General features: G+C 42.2%; 1 protein-coding gene and 1 long non-coding RNA gene across 6 annotated transcripts in view; both read left to right on the top strand.

The window, feature by feature from the left end:
- NAA30 (N-alpha-acetyltransferase 30, NatC catalytic subunit) overlaps positions 1-9,270 on the top strand; it is a 21,770-nt gene extending 12,500 nt beyond the window's left edge. For all 4 annotated transcript variants that reach the window (XM_068947447.1, XM_068947449.1, XM_068947448.1 and 1 more), the window contains one exon: positions 5,883-9,270. In XM_068947447.1, coding sequence (XP_068803548.1) covers positions 5,883-6,020 — 138 coding nt within the window. In that variant the 3' untranslated portion in view covers positions 6,021-9,270. The remainder of the gene's footprint in view (positions 1-5,882) is intronic.
- A 3,050-nt stretch (positions 9,271-12,320) lies between these two features.
- On the top strand, positions 12,321-18,893 carry LOC138067554 (uncharacterized). 2 transcript variants are annotated; one of them, XR_011141725.1, is made up of 4 exons: positions 12,321-12,668; positions 12,757-12,806; positions 14,174-14,323; positions 18,765-18,893. It is a non-coding gene; the product is annotated as an uncharacterized lncRNA (long non-coding RNA). The 2 variants fall into 2 exon arrangements; XR_011141726.1 differs by lacking the exon at positions 12,757-12,806.
- Positions 18,894-25,838: the final 6,945 nt, after the last annotated feature.

Genomic DNA, 25,838 nt, shown 5'->3' with positions numbered 1-25,838 from the left:
GCTGCTTTAACATTAGCCCAAGAGGTGGTCTTGATGTTTTAGGTGTTTGTAAAAGTGAAATAAATGCGAGAAGGACTGCAGGCTACTGTTCACTAAGACCTTATTAAGTCTTAGTCACAGGTTTTCCTCTGTGGTGTTGTATATAAATGCTTTACACTGAATTTTGTAGGGCATTTTTCAGTAGTTATCCCCATTTAATCAAATGCGCTACAATCCAAGCTGCTTGAAGTGTGTGCTGGATGGGTGCAGGCATGTTCCACTTCCGCAAGTGCGTAACTGTGTTTGTGGGCTGATGATTGTGAGCTAATTGCACTCTGCTTCTTGGCGGGCTTTTACCCGAGCTTAGTTTGTGCTGGCACCGTTAAAATTTTGAAAGGGGAACTCTTATATCCAGGCAGCTTGGAGCACAAGCAGAGCGTATTTCTGACTTTCTACACTGGTCGGCAGAGGCGTTTCCTGTGCATCAAATCAGTATGGAAAGAGAACAACATAAATATAGGCTACCTGCATCCAAACAGCAAATGTCTTCAGGTTTTCTTTTACTCTTTGGCACAAGGTTTTAGGCTTCATCCAGTTGTATGTGGTACAGCAATGGTGGTGGCTACTTGAACCTCCTAGTGGACTACAGAAAAATTTTTGGTTGTGATCAGGCTTTGAAAAATCCACCCAGCCACCCACACCACTGAAGTGACAAACTTCCCCTCACTGGTTTTCACAGCCGCTGTTGGGGGACCGGTTTCTGGTGGTGAGTGATGCCTAGCTGACCAAATACGAAGCAGTGCATTGCCATAACTTGTCTTTGTGAGGTTTGTAGGTAGTTTTATTATCTCTGGTGCTCTTAAGTTCTTTTTTCTACCTCTTCTAATAGAAACAGTAGCAGGATGAAACTAAAAAGATGCTGGTGCTTGAAATAAAACGGACTGCGATTGAAAAATGCTCTGTTTTCTGAAACTTGCTCAGAATATGATTTTAAAAACATGAATAGGGACCTGTGGGTGTAGTTAAAACATTTCTGAAGGCTGCTTGGAAACTCTTTCCTTCAATCTCATCATGGAAAGATGCAATAAATGTATTCAATTCTGAATAATTTGTGGCATATAATCTGAAAAATGTTTATTTCGGTGTAACATTTTTCAAAGTACTGTAGATTAGATTTTTAAGTGAAGGATTTGTACGACACCATACATGAAAATCTTGGAAAAAGAAAAATGGCATTTCAGTTTGATGCAACATTTAGTGGTTAAAGTAGTTCTTGACGGGGTAGGAGGAATGTGGAGGGGTGGTTTTGTTTTGTTTTTTCTTCCCCTAAGCTCCTTTGATGGGAATACACTAAGCCAGGCCTATGGAGCAGTTGGTTTACAGTGTGAATTTCTGCGGTCAGCCAACTGCTTACAGGGTAGCTTATGCTATATGCCATGCTTCAAAGCTGAGAGGCAAAAGCCTGCCAGCCAGGGGTTGCTTCCTAGCTTGAGGAATTGAGGAGGGGGAGAGTAAACAAAGAGGTGAATTAGCGGGATGGAATCAGCATGGAGAGGAGGCGATGGGCCTGGAGGTGATCATGGGCTTTATTGGAACAGAGAGGAGGGGGGCAATCTGATGTTCGGGGTGGGTGATTGAACTAGAAATTACCTTCAAGGCTGAAGAAAGCACTAACAGCATGCTTTAAGCTGGAGTTTCTGGATATGATGTTACAGAACTTGAGGGATCTTTGATTTTGACCTTGGTGAGTTTCCCAGGCATTGGATGGGAATGATTTCTAACATTTGGGATAGTGAACTGACAGTTTTCAGGGCTATAATGGGCTAAGCTTTCATTAGGTCACAGTGATTTTGAACATTTTTCTTGATTGTACAGTACATGTGAACTTCAACTATCTAATGCAGTGTCCTGATTTACTAATTAAACAAACAGGTGAGGGTGAATATTTTTCTTTTCTATTTCTCAAGTTTTGAAGAGATTTATTTTTTTCTAGTGTAGGAAAGAAAGTGCACGCTGACTTCAGTAAGTTGGTTACCTGACTGTCGGTTATGCTTTGGCTTGGTCTTTTTAGAGAAGCAATTCTGAAAAGCTGTACTTGTTAAGACCTTCATGTAGAGTTGTTACATCCCTTAATGAAATTCAGAAAAGAAGAACTGTTTGTGTAGGATCAGTGAAGCCATGTAGGATTGTTCCTGTAGGTTTCCCATGACTGTGTAAGTAATCTGCATACAATTCTTCAACACCGCGTATTACATCACTGCCATACCATGTAACTGCTAACTAATCAAAGGAAGACTCCACATATAGATGGCAAGAGATTTTAAAGCAAAATGCGGAGTGTGAAAAGGAATTGCAACTTCTCCTGAGAATTTGTATTGCAACTTTAAAGTGTTCATGATGGATTTTAGCTATGGCATGTTAAAAATTAAGTTGGTCTTTTTTTTTGACAACGCTAGTAGATGTGTTATTTTAATTCGGAACCACGTTTTTTAAATTACGTGCATTAATTATATCAATACTATTCAAAATTCTCAAACAATTGACATCTTAATTTTTTCTTACTCTACAGATCATTTACTATATTAAGCACTGTATTTCAGGTGCTGTCTTTCTTTAAAACTTCAGGCTGTTAAACTGATTAAAGATACTGGACAAGCACCCATTAACTTGATGTTGATCTGCCAAATGTCTTTGTTAGAGTAACAACCTGTTCTGTGAGTGCTGAAAGAATAATATTTTTTTCATTTGTTTATTTAATTTGGCTCTATTCCATGTCTTCATTTCTAAACTTGAGTTCGTTCACAGTTTGAACTGAAGAAGCAAGAAAGTTTATCCTATTTTATTTTGTTTTAAAGACACTCAAGGTAAACGTTAGGCTTACGAAATTTTGGGCGTAAGAGGAAATATGGCTTTCAGAAGGTTACAACTTCTGCAGAAAACACTGTTAAATCCAGTCAGACCTTTGCTGGTCTACAGGGGAGGATGCTGTTGTGTTACTAGAGGATTTAAAAGGCATATTTATACAACAAAATTTACCATAAGATACTGTAGGCCAGAAATGAATGACATGACTGAAGGGTTGGGGCTTGACTGAAAATCTCACACAGGAAGAGGAGAATCCTTCACAGAATCAAGCTAATGAACCGTTAAACTCTAGTTAACTAGCCTATTTTTCAACATTGCAGTTGATTGATAACAGATTATCAAAATTATGACAGACTTTCTCATAGACTGTGTAGTTATTGATGCTCCTGAGGTACCTTGATGTTAGGATCACAGTTTAAGCAGAGTTCTGGCTTTGTATCCACCAGAAGTTGGCCATATCCTAATCACTTAATCTTTTCTTATGTTTTCCATTTTCCTATTCATAAAAAAACACTGGACTGGTAGGATCTGAGGGTTTTTTTTCCTGCTGCTGATGAGTATCATAAAAAGAGCATAGATAAAACTACTTCTGCTTTCTCAGCCACCAAGAGTCATTGTTTAAAGAAACCAGCTTGTGTCATTGCTAAAATTAATTTCTAAAGGATCACTCAGTTCCTTCTAGTATGGGCGCTGTCTTTATTCCTTTGTGAGATGTTTAGCTCAGAGAAGTATTTGTTATTGTACTAAGCTATTCTCTCTAAGAAATACCAGAGCACATCTATTTTATTAGCTTTCAAGATGAGCATTCACTCGAGTGCTGGGATTCCAACAAACCTGAATTTCAACATTTAACCACTCCCTTAAATTCAGTGATCTGCAGTGTCGGACGCCTCTTAGCATTGCAAGGTGTGCTGGCAGTTGGATGCAGACATGTTATATCACTCTGCGAGGTTACTAAGCATTTATGAGAGTGAATGCTGTTTGTTCAAGTAAGTCTCCTGCACTGTGGTTCTTACATGGGTCAGATTACCTGATTGGCATAATGCTTTGTTTTAATTTAAATTTAAAAGTTGTACAGCTTGCATAATTATATAGAAAATAGCAAACAGATTAGGAAAACTGTTGCACTTCCATAATTGGTTATAAATTGATATTTATTCATTTTAATAGATTAAAATTGTTGGGTGTAATTGATCAAGTCGCAGGACCTGATAATAGTATTCCAGGAGGGTGCCAGCATGTGTTTCAGAAGAGAGACATTCAGTCTTTAATTCTTCACTTAAGATGGAGAATTGAATTAGGTTATCTCAAGAATACAGGTACAACAGACTGACCTGCTGTAATTTAAGAACTCTGGCTATAAATATTTCAATGTGTGACTTCTAGTTCCTTTTAGAAAAACAAATTACTTCAAGTTTTATTTTTCCCTAGTGTAGGTTGCCCGTTGGGTGTTAGCCCTGAATTTACTATTCTTTTTACATTTGTGTACTTTGAGAAGCGCAGGTGGAATTCTCCATTGGCATGTGGTCCGAGGGACTTGAAACTTGAGTAATGGTCAAATATATATGTTGAGTAGATAGTTAAATCTTATTGAAGGTAGCCAGTCTAACTGCTGGCTGCTTCCCTCTGTTGTGCTGGTTTAGCCACTCCTCAGATTGCAGAAAATCAATGCGATGGGAAGAAAAATCGGTAGTTTTCTACTCGCGTTGCTTTTTCAACTGGGACAGCAACAAGCCCAGTCAGCTGGCAAAAGAGGTGAGGGGGAATGGAAATACATGCCTGGAGGCTGTGTGGGGCCACAGAAGCCATAACATAAATTGGCTTAAACGGAAGAATCCTTAAATATGAGTTGGAGAACACTAGACAAAACAGTTTCCATCATTTGGAATGGATGGATGGCTCGCCAGGTATGCCAGAGCTCAGTTCAGTGCATTTGGAGAAAAGAGGAAAAACTGCTCAGAGGTGTATTTCAGCAGTTTTATATTTCTTGTTAATGCCAGTGTAATTTCCTTGCCTATACTTGAGACTTCTGGGGCACTTTTGACCCCTTGCTTAACCTGGGTTTGCTCTGAGCAGATCTTCCTGCAGTTGGGGTCTTACCAGCATGGGAAAAAATGGGGAAAAGCTGCTCTTTCTTCGTGACTGGTGCGAGACTAGCTGGGAGCAATAAATGCTCAGCAGGTGGGCATAAATAATAAATATTCTTCTTATAAGAATGTAAGAATCTTCTTCACAATAAATAATCTTCTTAAACCAGTGCATTACTTTTAAATTTAATTATATGCCCTTTCCTTCCTCACCATAATAAATCGTTTCTCGGGCAGGTGTGTTTTGCGGCTCCTTTGCCGCTCACAGATGGGGCATACCCCTTGGCTGTGAAAAGTTGGTGTTTACCATCCAAAGTCCCTCTGTGGGACTTCTTGAGTCTGGGATCTACATACGGGTCACTGTGATTTGAGTTTGGATTACGTGTGTTGGGCGCAAATACTACCAGCATTTGTTCTGACAGCCCGTCACAGAATGCTGAAGTTTGTATTTAGGTCTAGCTTTAAATCTATCAAATTATGAGATAAAAAGTTATTCAGTGACTAAACAAAACTAACTTTCTACTGAGTTCTTGTGACATAAGGAAGTTCGATTGCTTCCTCAAAACTGAAAATGTGTTTTATGACTTGGATGCTAAGCTGTTCATGTTTTGGTGTTGTGTGTGGTTTTTTTGTTTTTTATCCTAGCTATTAGGTAGGTAGCTGAAAATCTGTTTTCAGCAAAGAGCAAAAATCTTGATATGGATGAAACTTGATTACCAGTACTATTGGTAAATAACTGCTAAATTGTATTTTTAAATGTGGGGGTGGAAGGGGGGATTGCTTGTACAAATTAGGTAAAGAAAATGTAACTCCATTGCTAGTAAGTAACTTCATTGTTAGTAAGTGTACCTTTAAATAAAAACTTTATAGTTTGTTCAGTAGTCATGCAATCTGAAAAATGCACAACTGCTTCCTAATATGATATGTTTTGTCTCCTTTTTTCTCTTAAAGGTTGTTTTGGAAACAGAAATCACAAATAAGTCTGCTTTGAAACTTTATGAAAACCTTGGTTTTGTGCGAGACAAGAGGCTGTTCAGATACTATTTAAATGGAGTTGATGCACTGCGTCTTAAACTATGGCTGCGTTAGAAGAAACCATCACATCAAGCAACTGACTTCCCAACAACGCAGAGTTGTCCTTTGCATGCAATGCAATTTGTACAAAATTGCTTTGCAGGTGGACTTAGTAATTTCCATGCAGCTCTTATCTGTCAGTGTCTCATTGAGTGTCGCACATATTTGTTGCACTTTGGCATGGCGCATTTGTTCAGAATTAAAACAGATTGTTTCAAACTTCGAGTTCTTTTGGTACCAGCAAGATGTGCCAGTTGATAGCCAAGAAATGTTCATTCATTTGCAAGTCTACTGACTGTATTACATACACAGTGAACATTTTATCAAAGAACCTGTATGTGGAACACAACTTTTGGTTCCAGAAAAAAGCCAATGTAGATTGTAAAATTCTATAAGTATACTAACATTTCATACAAAAATTGCCATAGTTTTCTGGGAAAAGGCTTCAATTTTAGGTTTTATTTTTCAATATTGAATTTTCCATTCTTAAATATTGGTACCTCAGTGATTAGTGAATGAAAAAATGTATTGTAGGGTGGGGTGTGTGTTACAATGAGTAACAGTAACAATTAAATTGCGTCTGCCAGTGCCTGTATAGATAAGTATATTTGTCTTCACCTCTAAGTTTGGAGTGCATGCTTTTATTCTTTTACTTTCTTTAATTGTCCTTACAAGCAAATTTCTGCTTTTATTTAAATTCTGGATTTGATAATAAATTATTTCAGATTTTTATAATTTGGATACTTCTCCCAGATAAGGGTTTGGAAGGCCCTTCTTTTCTTACAGCAAGAAGTGTAAGCTATTTTGAAAACCTTGAGTAGCTGCTAAAAGAGAACCTGATGTCACCAGTAAATCTCTGCTGGTTTTGGATGCACTTTTTTTCTTCAAAAGAGTGAGGGACTTTTAAAAGAAGATATAGAAAATTAATGTAAATTGGTATGATTTTATTTAATCAAAATTATTGCTAGAAGCTCTGAAAAACAGCTATTTTTAAATAGTTGGAACAATTTTTTTTTTCAGATTGCTTTTGCTTCAGTGTTCTAAAATGCTTCAATCTTTGGTTTTTTTGGTCTTGGAAATAAATTTCAAGGTGTATTGTATCCATTTTTAGCTGCTCTCATTTTCTCTAAACTTACATGAGCTAAATTATTGGGGGATTTTTTCCCCTCCAAAATCAAAGCAGCGGGGAAGGGACTTCGCTCATTCTCTCTCTCCCTCTCTATCTGTCTCTGTCTCTTGCTCTGTCTTTTTCTTTTTTTTCTCCTTCTTTTTGATTGGGCTTACATAGGTTTAACTGATACCCATCAAATTGTTCAGTTATTACATTGTCAAGGCTTTCTTGTTCAGTGTGATTATATAGCCCAGTGCTATGAATCTGTTGGTTTTTTTCCACTTTGAAAAAAGGTATTAGTTGACTTGTGGAAGAACCTATGTAATCTATGGAAAAGGATGAACTCAGTGAATCCGCTCTTCTGTAGTTGAGCGTGCTTTTCAGATTTGCCTTACTACTTTTTGGGGGGGAGGGGTTGAGTAATGGGGTGGTGTGTGGTTTTTTTTTTTTTTTTTGCTAATTACTGTACATTTAAAAACAGAAACAACAAAACCCCTACCTCCAATAACATTAGGAAAAAAATCCCTGTGCAGGAAAACTGGATTTAAAGGATAGCCTTGTTTTGCACAGACCAATCATTCACATGGCGATGGGCATGTCTTACCATGTTCAAATTAAGAGTTGTATTTGAAAATAAAACCTTTTAATTGCCATTGGCCCTTTTAAGTTTTCTGCTTGTAGACACCATTTGTGCTTTTGCGGGGTTTGTTTGCCTCAATAAAGAAAGCTCGTATTTGAAATGGGGGCTGAGTCAAAGCTTTATAAGTTGGGAGCCTGCTATTCACAGAACATACTGGATGTTTGGAATAAAACCGAAAACCTCCATGCTGCCACTGCAGCCTTGTGACATACCTAAAATTTGTTCAGAGCATGATCTGATCCCTCAGAGTTGTCAGTTGTGCTGAGCAGATTATCCGGAGGTGTCATTCATAATTAAGACTTAAATGTTGGGGATATGAAATCGATAGAAACTAACGCAAACCAGAAGTGATCTTCTCTCACCTGTTTGCTAGTGGCTTAGGAAGCAGTAACTGCTCTGGCTTGCTTGAGCTAATGAGACAGATAAGGGAAGTTTCATGTCTTGTTAACAACTGTTGGACTTGTATCACAAACTCCAGACCAGGCTATCTGGTGTGCCTGCTGATGCTGGAAAACTGAAAAGCCAGACAGTCAAGTTTTCTATTGGTTAATATTTAAACTGTGGGTTTCTTCAGGTTCAAAAGCCAACTTAGAAGCTAGCCCGAATCATTTTTCATGAAGACAACGCCAAAAAATACCACTGTGGAGCAAATTTCAAATACATTTCTGTTTGTTTATTGTAAGAAGCAATACTCGCCATGCGAATTTTGGAAAATACTGCGCAAAATAGGTGCACGCTTCTTTTCAAAGAGCATACTGCCTGAAAGGTTCTGCTATTGCTGCTGTGTAACACACAGTTCACTACAGAAGATGCTGAAGCTGTATGTGTTGGTCTGTATTAAAACAGATTTATTCTCTGTGTTGCTTGGGATTGGGTGTCAGGGTGGGAAGTTACCCATTTGCTAAGAAATGGTAATAGGTTTTCAAGTGAAATCTAGCAAAGAAAAGTGTAGCTGGTTATTTCTCACGTCTGTTGCTAAAACACAGCCCTCTCCCCGTCACCTCTTTTGCATTGACAAATCTAACTAAGGAGTTGATTACTTTTATGTTTAACTTCGCCCAAATATTGCTATTGGATGACATGTCAGAATGGATGTTTGCATATATTGTGTTTTTCTTCTTTCTTTTTTCTTTTTCTTTTTTTTTTTTTTTTTAAGAAAATGATCCAGGTTCATCACTGTCAAGAAAAGTAGGCATAATCTAATCGGCGTTGCATAGTACATCACAAACTTTTTGGGGGCACCACAAGGTATTGCTAAAACTGAGTGCTATGTTAAAAAATCGTCAGGTCTTGTATAAACATAACAAACTGTATTGGAGTTCAGGTATCAGATGGGCATCTATGAAAATATCAAGTGTATCTGAAAATACTGGACTGCTGTTTGGAGTGGATTATATTCTGTCCCTTTATCCTTTTTGATGAGAACAAAAACAGTGGGGTTATGAAATGTATAAGCTGTCTAAATACAGTGCAGTCAAATAAATGGTTAAATTGTTTATCTATTTCCTTTTGAATGGAAATGTTCTAATGATTGTTTTGCTTTGTCTACAAAATATATGAATACACACTTCTGATTCTTAAGAGAGAAATGGTGGAAAAAATTTTGTATGAGAAAATTGTAAACGTTATTTTTCGTGTCACTATTTGATTTAATTTCCGTGCCTGTGTTAAGAGTCCTCTTGAATAGCATTTGTATGGATTTCAGTTTTGTAACTGAACTAAAATGCACCCTTTTTTTCCACGTGTGTTTGACTAATGTAGTCAGTCTGGACTTCCATGGAAGATAAGGATTTTCTTATTAGTTCTGGTGAAACAAGCAGGAATTAAGAATGGTTTGTAGCCCTTGCAAAGATTCGAACAAGCGCTCTTCAAACTGTATGCGGGAGCCTGTGGGTTTTGAAAATCCTTTGTGCTTTATTCCCTCGGCAATTACGTTTAGGCCCCTAAAGCTTTCTAAGAATTTGTCAGCAAGTGTTGTGCCTGTTTGGCCCTGTGTTTGTAGGAGGTGTGCAGATGTATGACACCGTTGCAGGTAACTTATCTACTAGAAGTTGCTGAGCACCTGACAGCAGCTTGAAGTCTTCCCTTCTTCCAGCTTCCCTTCTGGTTCATCACAGCTAGGCTTTTTGAATACTGGTCTGTCACGAAGTAAGGCTGCACAGACGCTTCATTGCTTTTTCTAAGCGCTGAATATATTTCCTTCTCTTTGTCCTAACAGTAGGAACTGTTGGATGTAAATGGAAATTTCTTTCCAACTTTAGAAACTGGCTGTTGGATGTTACATGTAACTCTCTGAACTCATAAAACACAGCAACAACAGCGCTGCTGTGTTTTTACTCCTCAGATTCCCCCACCTCTTGACTTCTATGCAAGATGTGGGTTAAATTGTTCTTCATGTTTGTCTTACACCGCAGTATTTATAAACCTGGTATAAGCAGGTAAGGTGCATAGGCTAAAATAGATTTGAATAGGCTCAACGTTTCTGTTGATAAGTCTTTTGGGCAGAGCTAGTTTAGATTATGCAAGGATATTCAGTACTCATACAGGTTCACTAAAGTGTTTAGGAATGAGTGTTTTATGCTGCCCGCCCCTGCACACTTTTAAACCCTGTGATTTCTTTAAATACGCAGTGCAGAGGGATGCTGAGCTCTGACTTGCACAGGGGGAAGGGAAACGTCCCTTGGTCTGCACAGAGGGCTTTGGTGAGCAAGCTGAGTTCTCCTTCGACTGCTATCTGACTTCCTAGGGTGAGGCCGGACTGTGGCTAGTCTTTACTCTCAGTCATTGCTCTTCCTTGCTAAAACTCAAGGGTGAGGTAAAAAGCCTGAAATTCAGAGGAGATTAGAGTAGATGAGGCCCGGATCTTTTAAACTGGAGGACAGTCGCACTTCAAGAAGGTCTGTGTGAGCCTGAGGAACGTGTGGAACTGCCTTTCGGAGGAAGCCGTGAGTGCATACAGATTATGTGGTTTGAGGAAGAGACTGAACACGTGCCGGAAAGAGGGATCTGTTGAGAGGTACTAAGCTTTGAGGTTCAGGAAACTTCCAGAGTTGGAAACCCTCAACAGCTGGGAGACTGCTGAGTCAAGTATCACCCACTGTGCATGCTTGCCCTGTTCTTCCTCCTCCTGAGGCATCTCCCTGTGGCAGCTCTTCTCGCATCCCCATTTCATGACCAATGTTGCAGGTGGTATACCGGACTGGATGGACACTTGCTCTGAACCAGTGTCTGTGCTATGTGACAGCCTGTTCAGCAGCAAAACACGACAGAGTCATGGTACCACAGAAAGGGAAGCTAGCAGGCTCAGGGGACTATTTTCCACCCTTGCAGGGATTGAGGAGCGAAAAGCTTCTTGATATGTTGACTTTGGATCCAGGGCTCTGTAAGACAACTGGCTCTTGTGTTCAGTAATGTTCCTTTGCTCTAATATAATGCCAGCAAAGCTGCCCTGAGGATAATGGGTTTTCTACACACTTTCCCACCTGGGAGTCTTTCTTCCTCTACAGCAGGTCAGAGAGGTGAGTTATGAACTAAGAAGCACTTTCTGACCTCGGACTTTTTTTTACGTGCCTTTTATGTGCCTTAAGTGACGATCAATTTTTGCACCTTGCTAGGATCCCGTGTGGTGGGATACGGTGCTGAAGTACATTTGTTTTCTTACTTCATTCACTGAACGTGTGCTACCGTTTGGAAGACACAGCCAAATAAAAGAAACATCCCCTCTGCTTCTCCACCCGCAATCAGTATTGATCTTTTTTCAGCTAGATAAGATAGGAAAAAGATCAAATCCCCTTATGATTTATGGTCTACACAATCCTCTGCCAAACCTGCAGGGCAGGTCACTGAGTGCTTTGATGGTATGTGTTTGCATTACCCACAGGCCTTAGGTTGAAGACTCCATGATTTTGGGGTGATTTTGAGCAGGTTTCCTGGTTTAAAAAGACCTGAGTAGAGCAAAGAACATACTGAAAAGTTCCAGTAAGGCTTTGTCAGAAATTTGAAGGTAGCTTTTAAGCAGGGACAGAGAATGAATAATTCCCAGAATTTTTAGTTGTTACCTTGCAAGATGGTTGGAAAACCTAATTCCAGGAGGGAGATAAGGATTTAAATTCCAACTTTGCATCAGCTTGGAATTCCATCCTGGGCCTTAGAAATTCTCCAGCCATCAAAACCCTGAAACCACAGTGACACTGTCCAAAATGTCTATGTCTATCAGAAAGTTCAGAGCAACTTTTTTCTCATTTTTGCTAGAGGCCCCGTGTTCCAAAAAAAAATGAGGGGGAGGGGATGCAAAAACAGGACAAATTATTTAAACTAAAGTAAATACTTCTTTCCAGGTGCTGGTGGGTGGGAGAAAATAATAAAGAGGAGGTAGCAGCTAAATATGTAATATGGCAGCTGAATTGTAACCGTTTCCTACTTTTTTGTTTCAGTCTGTGGGGAGTTGCAACCAAAACAGAAGCAGTGGTTGAGCTCCGTGGCAACTCCCACGTGGTGAAATACCAGTAAAGATGAAGTTTGAGCAGCTTTGCTAAGGTAAGATAATTTTATGCAAAGCTAAAGTTATTACTGACGTTATAGGAGGGGACCAAAACTCTTTTAGCCCGATGATGAAATGCCTTTGTTTTCTTTAATGCCACCGGGCAAACCCTTTCCAGACAGGTCTCTGTCCACATGAGCGCCCTCCTTCCCATGAGTAACGCACAGCAGACGCCTGGCTGAACGCCCTTGCGTTGCCACAGCCCTCTCCCAAGGGACGGCGGCGCTGGAAAAGGCTCTCAGCGCAAGTCAAAATTAGCCTTTAACGTCGGAGAGAACAAACAAATGCGCCCTCCGAGTTTGATGCCTTTGATGAGAACTGTTGATGTGTCGCTTCTGAGTTCAGCTAAGCATGCTCCAAGCTGAGCTGGCTGTAAGTGCTAATTACATTAAGAGGCAAACCAGCCACTCTTCAGGCCAATTAAGGCTGTCCTTCTCTCTCCCCTCCCTTCTCCGCTCAGCTGCATGCGGATCTGAGCATCCTGCCGCTTTCCGGTGACTGTGTGGCAAGGTAGGTAGAAACCTGCCTTTGCCCGATTAAAGGCTTGTACCGTCTGTCCCTAATGTTGCTGTTTATGGCTAAGATTTGCCAGAAAATGTTATTTTCAATTTTCAATTCCCACCCCCCACCCCCCACAAGCGAGTTGATCAGGAGCCTTTAGGCTGTCTCAGGAACAGCAGCAGCGCGTATATCAAATGCACTGCATGACGAGTTGGGTCCTATGTCTTTCTTGTGGCTGGCACAGAATGAGTTTTCACAGCTCTAAAACTAGCTCGTTGGGAACTAGTGAGCTGGGCCAGTCTGAAAATGTAAACAGCTTTAAAAAAATAAATAAATTAGAAAGTGATTCAAGCCACAAAGGGCAGTCGGAGTCCTTTTCCGCAAACTGCTGCGATTTTATCTTGCTCTCTGGAAGTGACGTTCAAAAAATTGCTCTCTTGGGGTTGGAAAAGAAGTTCTTTTTTCCACAAAACAGGACTAGATATTCAAAAGAGAAAGTATTCTCCCTGGGGGGTTTCTGTTTTATTGAAGTGAAAATTGAAAATCTGGCCATCTCTGGACTGCCGATGAGCCAGTGTTCACTAGAACAGTTTCACATGCAAGTCAGCAAATGGAATATATGGAATACGTCTACATAAATACGTTGGGAGACTGCATTTAATGACCACTATGTATTCTCTATACAATCAATCAAATATACCTTATAGCAATATATCAAAAATACATTTATTGCGATGTAAAACTTCAGCATTTGGGCTCTGTTCACGTAGAAGTGATTTTTCTGTCTCTCACTAAGAATTCTGTAGTTCTTTGTGAGATTGTTATGCAGTAAACCCTGCATTCTTGGAAAGTCCTTTGGAAGAAATGTACTCTGAAAGCTTCTCCAGCTTTGAAATTCTAGTAACATTTTGAAACTTAAAGAAAGAACCTTTTATTTTTGTAAATCCTGGAAGTGACTTCTTCCCCCCTCGCCCCGACTGAACTAAAGAATTTGGTAAACATTTCCAAATGTGAAAATAAAAATTAAATCAATGGTTTGGGAAGACTTTTATTTTAACATCTTTTGCCAGCTTCAGCCCTCTTCCGCTGCCATTTGAGCTTGTAAACTTTAAGTTTTCAACACGTTTTAATATTTAAGGAATAGGTGTCTGTAAGCAAGTTTTCTTTCGTAAATAGTTTCCAGAAAGATTTGAATTTCGTTAAGCCACAGGTTTATGATCCTTGATATCCAAAGGTAGTTTTCTGAGGTTTCTTTGAGGTGTTTGGCCCTGAAACCACCTGTTGTTAACCAAATGTTGGAAATCTAGCAGTACTACCGTAGCTGTTTTGTACTGAGAGTAGTGTTGCTTCTAAAGCACCCCCCTGTTTTCTCATAGTCCTTCTGGAAGCCCTCTGATGCTGTGCAAGGACGGTGTTACTTGAGAGACAGCAGAGAGAGCCCATGCCACCTCACCCACCTGAAAAGAGCACAGTACAGTTTGTACATTCACTCGGATGAAGACAACATCAGAAGACTCTGTTTTAAGGCAAGTTAAGAAATATCTGTAATTCATCCTTCCACAGGCAAGGGAGAAGCTGAGGAGGCAGGAAAGTCAGCGTACATTGGTGGTTGGTAATGCCCAAATTCTGGAAACCAGAACTGCTGCCTCTTCAGTGGTTTGTCATGGTATATTGGAGTAATTGGACTGTTAGATTCTCATCCAGACGCGAGACTTGCGATGCAACGTGGGTTCATAACCTTAGAAAACCTGCCATTTTCATCCTCCACGTTCTTCTCTCTGTACCAGGAAGAATGATTTCAGCTAGCATTAGCCTGCTTCAAACATGATCGTACAGTGGTGGGGGAAATGCATAAACACAGAAAGCAAGGATTTGGCTAATAAGAAACCCATTACCTGCACTTAGTTATTGCAAAAGGCTGATCTCATGGATTTGCACCAACGCAGTTTTTGCTGTGGACTTTATTCAGCCGTAGGGGTTAATCCTCAATGCTGGTCCTGACGCGTAAGATAGAGCCTTTGACTTCTGTGACTCAGAGCAGGCCCAAAGGTTAGATTGGCTCACTTCATAAAGTAGAAACCATTTTTGTCCCTAAAATTAGAACTTTGGGTGAAAATGGTGACACACAGTAAATTATGACTAAAAAAACTGTAATAAAGCAAATCATACCAAGCAAACCAAGCACCTGAAATAGCAGCCATGTCAGAAGGCAACCTTGGCCAGGGTAGCTCTCAGAAAATCTCTTAGAACAGGTGTTTAGTTGATGTGTCTGAACCGGTGCAGGTACACTGTAGCCGTTCTGCCTGTAACATTGCTCTTGAGAAGTTTCTCCCCATAAGTCAGTATTGCCACCAGAAGGTCCCCTCAATCAGGAAACTACAGCCTTGGAGATGCCCCAAGCAATGTGGCCTTTTTCCGATTTATTGCTGTTTTCCTGTTTCTCCCTCCTGCTTTCCTTTATTTAAGTCATATAAATAAAAGACTATATAAAGGCAGTTCACTTCAAGGGGTGATGTGGGTGGGTAAAGGGGAGGGAGAGGCAAAGGACATTCTGCTGGATAGAAACGTCCAGTGGATGAAACCTCTGGTCCTCGCCACAAATGGGCTTTTGTTTCCCACAAGGACCTTTACATCTCCTCCTTTTCTAGTACGCGCTGGATGGCCACAAAAGCACACAGAGCCTTGTACTACTGCTGAGGGTAGAAATTAGCTTTTAAAAGTTGAAGCAGCCCCAGTGCCTGTTGAGATGCCTGCAGACCCAGATGTTGAGAAGGCATTAAAGCAGGTATGGAGAACTGAATCATTTGCAAAAGGCAGCACGAAAAAGGGAGTGTGGTGGCAAATAAAAAGGAAAGAGTTTAGGGTGGGGTTGGTTTTTTTTTTTCCACCACTCATGCTTGTATCAGGTGTAGATGAATCTGCAGATCCTCTTACTGGGAAATGAAATCTCCTTTAGAAGTCTGCTAGTTTCCTAGTACATTTGGCAAGCTGAATTTCCTCCCCAAAATTTGCATATTACAATACCACTCTAACCTCTGCCTGTTTATCCCTATGCCCACATGGATTTAAGTAGTGAATGACAGCTAAAACCACCTTTCTTAAACGTTAGGCTATGCAGGATTTAAAAGGTGCTTGCAGCACCTTTCCATAGACCAACGCAACTTGCCTAGAAATTAATAGTTTTTTTTTTTAATTTAGCAGCTAAGGGAAGGTTTTCCCACTGCTCTCCAACTGGTTGGCTTACTGCAGGCTCATATGTGAATTTTTGGACTGTTCTTTAGCACTTGACTTGCTTATCTAATTTAGTTGATTTAAGTTTGTTTGCTGGCTCCAGTGACAGAAGCGCCAGCATCTGTTTGGCTGTAGCAGCAGGTATGCCCGGGCACAGTGCTGGTGGGTTTCAAACTTCTCTAAGTGCTTGCTCCGAATTCATAGAGCTCACTCAAAAATGTCGGGATATGGACCCCAAACCAAAGGTTTTGGCTCTTTTAAGAGAATGATTTCATTCAGAGTAGCTAGTTTTTACTCCATGTTAAAGTCTGAGCACCTTTTAAAAACCGAAGTTACTATGGTGTAAGATGTTCCCCTTGTGAAAAGCTCTGTAATGCCTGCTAGCTGTACTCAAACTGATTTACAGTCTGCTGGCTCCTGCAGCCACAGCCCACACCACTCTTTATCTAGTTGGACAAGTATTACCAGCCTCCTTTTCAAAAACCTGGACTATCTACAGTGCGTCTGGATTCAGCTGCTACCTGCGCAATCCAGCTCATATGTTAAGTGAATAATCTGCAGCAACAGCCTTTTGGGCTTGCTGGCTTGACTGATAAGAGCTTTACATAGAAATAAAGCGAGAGAAGGTTGGGATAGACATGTCTAATCTCTCTGCCTGGCTTTTAATATGCAGGAGGAGAAAAAGCAGGTAAACAAGGCTAGGCCAATGGATAAAGTGATAACTACAGGGCAGAGGATGGAGAGCAAGGACAAACAAGTATTGTATGTTCACATGCATTACACACCAAGGTTAAACCAAAATCTGATTAAATAAATTCTTCCTTGATAGTAAGTACCTAGTTACCCACCCATTGTATTACCCAGCAGAGGTAGATAAAAGGGATAGTGGGGTAGAGAATAATTAGGGGAAAATAAGCCAGCAATGGAAAGTTGGAGGTGTGGAGTTTCTGAGGGAGCTATTGATGAACTCTCCTGCATCACCTGCACATGTATGCATTGTGGCTGAATCTGAGGAAGGATTTCACAGATAGCTTTTGAGTTAAATGCATGAAAATGGGATGGCAGTTGCAGAGTGTTCAAGCGGGCCAGCACTGAAAGGGCAGTGCTTACTTCACGTAAGGGGCTGTGCGTGGCCAGAAGGAAATAAGTGAAAGGTTATGAGATGACGTTGGGAAAACTAAACAGAAGAGCTTGAACTCCTGGTGCAGAATGGGACACCAGGCCCCGAAGGAAGAACAGAAATAGGCTGAAAAAGCAGTCCTGACTGCAGACCAGGTGTTGTGTGCCATTGTCTGAGAAGACAGAAATCAAAGTATGCTTGTGAAATCTTCTAAAAGCTACTAAGGCCGCAGCTATGGCCTTCATAATAGCCTAGAAGTATTCCACTTGATTTAAAGGCATTGATGAAATTACAAGTGGGCCCGTACGGGGATTATTGTCCTCTCAGACATAAGGAACAGGCAGTGAGTGTGGCCTGATGAGATTTAGGGTTCTGACTCCTCAGACAGGAGCTCCCATGAAGCAGTCATGGATTGCAGGCTTTGGCTTTCAGTTAACATTTTTTGGCTTCGTGTATTTTTGGTTGTTACTTTTTGTTGCTTAAAATGGCAATATTCCTGGAGGAGGTGCAGAGCAATGTCAGCTCCAGCAGTGTTCTGTGCTGGTAGCCTGCCGTGGGGGAGAATGGAAAAGTAGCTAAAGAAGAGGGGCCCCAGAAGAAAAGGGTAAAGTCAGAGGAAGAGGAGGAAGAGAAAAGTTTTTAGAAAAAAATGCAGGGAGAGAGAGAAAACATTTTAACTCAACCAAGAAACTCAAGAATAATACACAAGTGAGAGACAAGGTCAAATCACTGTTTGCCTTGTAACCTCATGCTGCACAAGCTATTAGAAAGTAATAAGAGGTTCCACATCACAAATTACTCGACTGTTTATATTTTTCTAGTCGTCTTGCTGGGAGGCAGTAGGGTTGTTGTTTTCATGCCCTGTGAGAAGAGGAATGGGAAGTTCCAGTTCTCAAAATGTTTCTTCAGGTTTTTCTCTTACAAGGATATATTTGTTGTGAAGGGCGTTATGCATCAATGTGATCCTCTGATAGGAGGGACTGGTCAGGACAGGACAACTCCAGAACCCTCTTCCTGTCTTTTGTTTCTAAAGCATCTTCTCTTCAGACAGAGAAATGGTAAAGGAGAAAGGGAAGGTAAGAGCATGGGCTCATCCAACTGCCTTAGGGTGAAGTTACACGAGATGGGTCTAAAACAAACGGAGAACCTGCCAGGTAGAGTTTCTTCCACCACCTCTCTCCTGACTGCTCCACTGCTCACTGAAGCCCCCAGGAGCTGATTCAACTCACTAACCTGGCAAAACCCTGTGGGTAATTTTTTGCTGGGTTAGCGAGCTGACTCAGCTCCCAGAAGGGTTCGTACAGTGGAGGAAAGACTGGGAACAGAGGAAGGAAGAGGTGGATTCTCTATATAGCAGCTTTGGGAACTGAGACAGTGGCTCAGCCATCATGAGTAACTTAACCCAAAGATAGTCCAACTCTGAGATGAACGCTGTCTACTTTCCCCTCCCTCTGGGTGAGTCTCCATCTGCTAGCCTCCAAAAATAATGCAGAATTTAAACCCAGATTATCCCAATTTTTGTGTGCAGCTCTTTTAGGAAGAAAAATATTTGTCCTCGAGTGTCTGGGTTGGGGGCTCCCAGCCCCCTCTTATTAACCTTTATTCCTCTAATGTAGATTCTTGCAGAGCAGCAAGAGGGCAGAGGGACTTCTCAAGCAGCTGCCAGCAAACTCCGTGTGCAGACATGTGTGCAGACCCAGTCCTGAGGTGAAGAACAGGATTCTCAATGCATCCCCTTTGGCAGGGGCAGAGAGGTGATGGTGGCACTCCATCTTCCTTGAGGGCCCTGTGACTGGGAGAAAGAGGCTGAAGGAAAACAAAGCTGAGGTGAGAGGCAAAGCTGCCCCTCACCATGGAGGACCAGGTCAGTGGAGCAGGAGGAAGCAGCCACATGGTGCTAGCAGGCACTGATGCCTCATTCCCTACCCCGACATGCATGTGGCTGGGGAAGGGGACATTACACCTTGTCTCATGGGCCACATCCTTCTCACACAGGAGAGCAGAAGGCATGACTTGTTGTAAGCATCTGCTGGTCCCTCCGTGGGATCTGGCTGACCTCTGGCTACCCCCTCGTCTCCTGCTGAGCTCCCTGATTCTCTGACCCCGTTAACCTGCCTTGAAGAGGTGGGAAAGAGTAACTTCCTTGCCCTGTATCCAGGTGTGCTCTGTGCTTCCAAGTGACCTATTGCACCTCCTCTGAGGTGGTTGAGCAAGCATCTAAAAGTTGTCATGTTTAATAGCATGGAAATAATCACACCCACCAAATCCTTTTCAGTAAATAAGATTAAGCTTTACCAAGGAAACCAGAAATTATATACCCTACTCCTTCATTTGAAAATTCATTCGTTTCCTTTTTGGAAAAAATTAATTTTTTTTTTTTGGAACACTTCTGGGGTTATTGTCTGGTTCTGGTAAGTCCTTCATAACTACCTGAAATGGGAAAAGCCCATAAAAGCTTGTGCAAGAGCCCTTTCTCATTTAAGAAGGGAGAGCCACCTTGGAAGTCGCAGGCTGCATTTCTCAGAAGTGACTGGCCGTTTTACACGTCTGCTCTAAAGTGCTTGTTCAGAGCCAGGTGCTCAGGGCCTCACGGTTAGAGCCTTAACAAAGACCAGGACTTTTACTTTAGCTGGTTCAATCCCAAAATATTGCGGCACTCAAGTCCCTCCCTGAGGCCTCCCTTCAGTTCCCTTGAAGGGAACTTGGGCAGAAGCCCACATACCTCACTTTCCACATCTCTGGAAAACCACCATGGAGAAAATACTTTGGCTGTAAAAGACAAAGGAACTATGACTGGCAAACCTTTAGGAAAAGTGGTGGCATAGCAAAATGTGTTACAGGTAGGCAACCTGGACAGAAGCTGAACAGCCTCAGATAATGTCACCTGGGGGGATGGGGAAGAGGAGAAGAAGCCCCCACCCAAGCTTGAGGTTCTTTGAAAGTATTCAAACCAGGCTCTGCTCTCCGGATCTTCCAGCACATTTAGCCCAAGATCTCTATCTGCAAGAAAAGGCTGGGTTTCATGTTAACAGGTTTAATTGTCTGGGTAATGTGTTTGCTTCACTAGGTGTTGGGTTACTGGCCTCCTTCAGAAAGCGAGGACGGTTCTCCTCAAGGTTAGGAGCTTCGTATGCATTTGTTTGTTCACTGAAGTAAAGCCTTTCCTCTTTAGTCAGCAAGACTGGTGCTTTCAGTGCTGTAAAAAAGAATCAGCAGAAAGCCCAACACGACATTGTTCATGGGCTTGGGGGTGGGTGTTTGTTTTACATTTCTCTCTGGGATCTTTCTGTTTGTCTTTTAAATAAACGTCATCTTTCTTGCTCAGACTTTAGCTCTTTGAAATGCACTAAATGGATGATTAAGTGCAGGAAGCATCCAGTCTTTGAGCGTGATTTGTATGCTAATCAATGAAACCAGCTCTGCTGAATCATATTACACTTTGACATCAAAGCAGGCCATTAGGAAATGGCTAGGAAAAGATCCAATTATAGCCATGGGCTCAGGGAGCTGAAGGCGGTCACTGGAGGCATCAGCGCAGGAGTGGAAGTCCTGGTAGCAACAGGGCCAAGACTGTAGCTTTAGAGCAGATTCACCCGCATTGTCTAGCAGGAGAATCTGCATACGGTTAGCAAAATCTCCCTGTGAAGGGAAGTAACTTCAGGGAAAATATTGCCCTAAAAGCATTTCATTATTTTTTCCTAGGATAGAAGCTGTCTGAACAAAAGCACTTTGTTATGTTGAGATGAATTTTATAACACCCTCCTTCCTGATTTTGCTAAAACTTCTCCGCAAAAGCACTACAGGTCCAAGGTGCATCCCTACAAAATAGCCTTTGATGAGCATCCTTCCCATGAACCCCGAAGGCAGACAGCTTCATTTAGAGACAAAAGCAACAAACAGCACAAGTAGGTAGGGCTGCCATGGGGGTGCTATTTTCACAATATGGGGCCTGAACCGGAACACGATGGGGTTTAGAATAATGATTTTCTCTGGAGCTTTTTGTTAACAGGGATTCACTGCCTGCTCCAGAGCTCGGTGCCCCTCTCCAGTTCATTGTGTGAGCACAAAGGCAGGTCTTACTGCGTTTAACTACAACATCAGTTAAAAAATCCGGGCACTTGAAAGCAGGGAAATGAGGAGGTAAGACTGCATTCATTTTAACTATTTCTATATCATAACCATATGCGTTACTTTTATTGACTATAAACAAAAGCCTTTTCCATCTCTACAGGTCCCTAATTCCAGTTCAGACAGATACTTAGGAATCTTATCTATTTTTCATAGCAGACTTTTTTCCCAAGTTTTGATGTTTTTAATTATTTTTTTCCTTCTTAGATAGATGAAGACCTGGTTTCTGTAGTTTAAAAATCTAGATCGGAAAAATCTTCAATGAGTTGAATCAACAGGATGAAAACAGTTGGCTAGCCTTATATTATGTGCAACGGAACATCCCTTTTCCCTTGGGAAGTTAAGATGAATTGTTTTCAAGGTCCTTCAAGCCCCATGTCCAGAAACAAAGTCACCTTTCTGTAAAGGCTACAGTCCTACAGAGGGGACCAAATATCTGATCCTGTAGCTGCAAAATCATAGCCTCTTCCACTTTACCTGAAGGGAAGAACTTTGTCTTCTCCTTCACAGGTGACAAATCCCATCAGGACTGCTATCAACCAGTACAAGGCATGTGCTGCCAGAAGGCTATAAAGCTCATTCCTGCTCTTGCAAGTCATTAACAACCTCCCATCAATACAAGCCGGTGCACACGTTCACCTGAGATTTTGCCTTATGGAGCGCTTTAAGAGGGGTGGAATGCGTCAAAGTCATGAAGTAATGCTCACTGATGAAAACAGTATTTCCGCACCATATCTCAGACCCCAAAGAGTTTGGAGAGTGGTGCTCCAAGCTTTGCATAACCGCTCTCCGTTGCCTATAGAGTAATTGGTGATTTGCACTCAGCTGTTTTCCCAGCGGTTAGCTGAGATGGAGGGAAAGCTGAAGTGTGGCTGTACACCAGAGATGGAGGGGGCTGAGGCAGGGACTCAGGAGGAGACAGAAAGGAAGAAAACAAGGCAGAGCTGGGATAAGAAGTCAGAGTAGAGCGCTGGCTGTGCCGCCACCTCCAGCCCTGTGTACCCTAGCTCCTGCCCAGCAGCTTCCAGGCTGGCCAAGTCCCCAGCACCAGGAAAGCAGGCAGCGGGGCCATGGCTGTTTCACCATCTCCTCGCTCTTCTTCTCCAGGCGATGGCTTCTTTTGTCTGTGCCTGAAACCAACCCTCTATGTTAGAGCTTCCTGGGGAAGTCTGGTCATTTGAGTTTGGAAAGGGTGCTCCGTGTGTTATGGCGGTGTAAGAGTCACGGTCGGTGGTCCTGTGGGAGATGCTGCAAACAGCGAGGCAGGACCGATCCCTGCCCTAGGGAGGCAACCGCAGTCTCGGAGGCCAAAGGCAGCGCGTGGGTGTAAGAGGGAGCAGGAAAGGGAGGAGCCCCTCGCCGTTAGAAACCCTACGAGGCTGTCTTTCTGCAAAGCAATTTCCAAGCGTTAACTGAGCTGCACAACATCCCTGCAGGTAGTTAATTAACTATCATCTTCTTTTGAACGATGGGGGAAAAAAAGTAAAATAAATGAGGGCAGAGCAACGTAACATGCCCAAAGCCACAGGAGGAAGTGGTTGTCGAAATCCAGAGCAGCGGTAGGCTGTTCCCAGCCGCTCGTCTGCAGCTCAGAAATGAGACCAGACAATTCATTTTTAGCAGATAATTCTTCAGCACAGAAGATTTAGGGTCCACAGGAACTTTTTGGTCTTTCTGCCTTCTGCTCACTGCCAGTCCTTGTACTTGCAGCAGCAAAGCAGATCTGGAGAGCCTTGTGAATAAGAAAAATTCAAAATAATGGTTGGAAGCAAGGGGTACTGCCAAAATTGTTTGCAGAGATCAAAGGGACCCCTTGTTTTTCACTTTTTTTTTTTTGTTTGGCTTACCACAATACTTTCATCCACATTTGGGTAATTATTTTTAGTAGTGTCTAACTACATTGTTACAGATTAGCCTCACCAAAACATTGTCAATAACTTGTTGTTGTTGCTAAAAATTAATATTTCAATAAATCAAAAAGAGAAGAAAAACCCCAAACCAAAACCCTACTGTTAAGCTCATTTTGATTTTCAAGCCTGGAAAATTCTCAGGAAAAATAGTTTTTTACATTTTTTTGCAGTGACCTTCATACAAAAGATTTTCCTCAAAAAATAGCCACCTGTCTAAGTTTCAGACTGGGAAAAACATATAGAGCTGCGTCAGCACCACATGCTAGTTCTCTATCTGACATGGAGAAAAGCTTTAAGCATGTTTTTTTTTTTTTAAACCAATTCCATTCATACTGAAGTAGAAGCGAGCTCACGGTCTTCGGATAAAGCGATGTAAGCAAAGGGGAGCTTAGTGCACAAACAAGCCTTTATTGGCTGTTGTGAAGCTGGGCCCTGGCTGTTTGCTCATATTGTCTATGTGCACTGAGAGGAGATGGAAGACTGTGTTTAGCGAGCATCTTTCTTAAAGACAGAGGAGCACTGTAAGAAAAAAAAAATCTGCTCTACTAAGTCGCACAAGGGAGCCTTTGTGTAGCAAAAGGCTGTATTTTTAGGTCAGCTTGTCTAAACTGAAGGGGGTGATTGGTGTGTTAAATAGAAAGGCAGCCTGGTTTTTAATCCAGGTCTTTTTCTGCAGTATGGGCATAACCTGCAAGGCACTTTGATTCTTTTTGGGGTGGTGGTTGTAACTGGGACCAAGTGGCAACTAGCAAGAGGCAGGCATGTGGCCCTGCAAATTCAACGATAGCAGTATTCTGCAAGGTTTAACTGTCAAAGCGATTCTTTCTCTCCTGTCCTTTGTCCCAAACAGAATGGGAATGAAACACGGTTGCCAGCTGGCATATAAACAGAGCACTGAATAAATAAAGTAATTTTGGATGTTACCAGAAAAATATATTCTGCATAAAACCTGCTCTGATTAAATGTGTCATTTCCAGTCTGCCTGGACTACCAGCTGATACCAGCCCGAGTATCTCCTGTGTCTCAGAGTGACTTACTAATAACAGGGAAATTTAAAAGTGGATGAGCAACCTAACTGTGCATAAAGGTTTTTGCTCTATCCCGTTCTTCAGGGTGCATGTTAGCAAACCCCATTGCTGACTGAAGTGAAGGAGAAACGTGCATGGACCAAAATGAGGGAAGCTCTGAGCAGCTGCAGGAGTCCCCAGATTTAAGGTTGCCCAGGACCAGCACAGATTTCTCTTAATAGTGAGGACACTTTGTAAAGACTTGTATTTTGGTTGAGTCATTGGGAAGCCGAAGGCGAGTGTATTTGATAAGCACAGAGAGAAGCTGGCTCGGCTGAGCTTAACTGAAACCCCATAACAAGAGGAAAACCCCATCAAAAGTGCTGCTGCAGAGATGATACCTGATTCCAAGTCTCTGGCAGGAGACACAAATTTGCACTCCTGGCTCCCTTGGGGAAGTGGAGATTCCCTCTGAGCAGTGATTTGGCACTATTAGGTTCATGCTTTACTTCAGCCTTCAGAGCAGGATTTAAACGATGTTTAAGCAGCGCTCAAGCAAGGTGCACAGACCGCTGTTAAAGGGTATCTATTGCACATGTTAAAGGCATGCTTCTAACATCCCTATGCCCCGTTAAGGATGTATCCTGTATTATGGGGTTGCTGCTATCATTGGAGATGGCTGTGAGAGCCCCATTACACACACGGCAGCTTATCAGCTTGTTCTCTAAACCTGCGTTGTGAGTATACAGCCAGGGCCTTGGTTACTTTTCAAAGAGCTCCCCGGTTTGGCCTCAATGGATGGAGCGGCCAGTCCGTGCTCTCTCTGCTCCGCTGCTCGCTGGAGCGGGGAGGGAAGCACCAACTTCTCCAGCTGCTTTCTTTCATTGTCACCCTCACTCTGGGACAGAGGAGTCCTGCCGGTGAGGCACCTGTGAAAGCTGCTCGGAGGGTGCTGCATGCAATATCACATGGAGCCAGTGCACGATTCAGCCTTCCTGCAGGAGTTTGCAGGATGAGACATTCCCACAACATGTCAGTAGGTGGCAAAAACCTACAACCCTTGTGCTAGCCAAGGAATAAACAATTTTGCTGCTCCTGCAGGAACAGGAGATATCATGGGTCATGTACCCTCGAGGCCAGAGATCCTTGCACTAACACTGCTAGGAAGGAGGGGACATCCCAGAAAGGGGATCATGCTGCATAGCCCGCAGGAGAAGAGGCCTGGAAGAGAAAAAGGGTGTGGGGGGAGAAACATGGGAATGGGAGCAGGAATTGCCCACAGACCCCAAATGGCTTTGCTTGCCCAATATCCCCGCTGGGGAAAGGGGAGAAAAACTCCTCAAGAGCTGCCCCAGCACACTGGGCAGTGTGCTCCTGCCTCCCTCCATTCATTTTATGGCCCTCCACGCCGTCGTCTGGCCCTGCTTGGGAGTTATTTTAAGAAAGCTGGAGACCGAGATGGTTTAATCACTGCTTCTAACGTTGGGAACCGACAGGTTTAGGGCTGTGCTATTGCTACACGATCCGAAGATACCTAGTTAGCCAACCCAAAACTTGCCAAGGTTGATACTTTTCAAGCTGATGATAATACTTTAATCTTCATGTTCAGGCTGAAACGGAGCTGCTCAAGTCGATGCTCCTGGGC

This window comes from Struthio camelus, chromosome 5 (assembly GCF_040807025.1).
Source record: "Struthio camelus isolate bStrCam1 chromosome 5, bStrCam1.hap1, whole genome shotgun sequence".
NCBI lineage: Eukaryota > Metazoa > Chordata > Aves > Struthioniformes > Struthionidae > Struthio > Struthio camelus.
This window is presented reverse-complemented; position numbering and strand designations above follow the sequence as displayed.